At 67.1% G+C, this 340-nt stretch overlaps 1 protein-coding gene across 1 annotated transcript; it reads left to right on the top strand.

The window, feature by feature from the left end:
• Positions 1-6: 6 nt before the first annotated feature.
• Positions 7-340, top strand: PRR7 (proline rich 7 (synaptic)). Its single transcript, XM_017728189.1, has one exon. The coding sequence runs from the start codon at positions 18-20 to the stop codon at positions 324-326; it is 309 nt and encodes a 102-aa protein (XP_017583678.1). The 5' UTR covers positions 7-17; the 3' UTR covers positions 327-340.

Raw genomic sequence — 340 nt, 5'->3', positions numbered from 1 at the left:
CGTACAGCGAGGTGCTGATGGACACGCGGGGGCTCTACCGCAAAATCAATGCCCCTTTCCTGAGCCATGAGCGGCTGGGGAAGCGGGGGGGGGGCCCCAGCTACAAACCCCTTTTCCTGGATGCCAGCTACGGTTCAGCGCTGCACCTGCCCCGCTCAGCCAGCCCCGGCCCTGCCTGCCCGGACCTCTACCTGCAGCAGGAGTGCTCCCCACGCATGTTTCCCAGCTGGACGGACTCGGAGCTCAGCAGCAGGGACACCTACGAGACGGGACCCTGGCACCTCCCGGTCTCCATGCCCCTCTTCGGCAGGACTACCGCTGTCTAACGGCGGCCACGGGG

Source organism: Corvus brachyrhynchos, unplaced genomic scaffold (genome assembly GCF_000691975.1).
Source record: "Corvus brachyrhynchos isolate BGI_N302 unplaced genomic scaffold, ASM69197v1 scaffold21, whole genome shotgun sequence".
NCBI classification, from domain to species: domain Eukaryota; kingdom Metazoa; phylum Chordata; class Aves; order Passeriformes; family Corvidae; genus Corvus; species Corvus brachyrhynchos.
Note: the sequence above shows the minus strand (reverse complement) of the source record. Positions and strands in the feature narration are given on the sequence as shown.

Excerpts from the sequence above, each read along its gene's own strand:
- PRR7 (XM_017728189.1), top strand. The coding sequence starts at position 18 with ATGGACACGCGGGGGCTCTACCGCAAAATCAATGCCCCTTTCCTGAGC.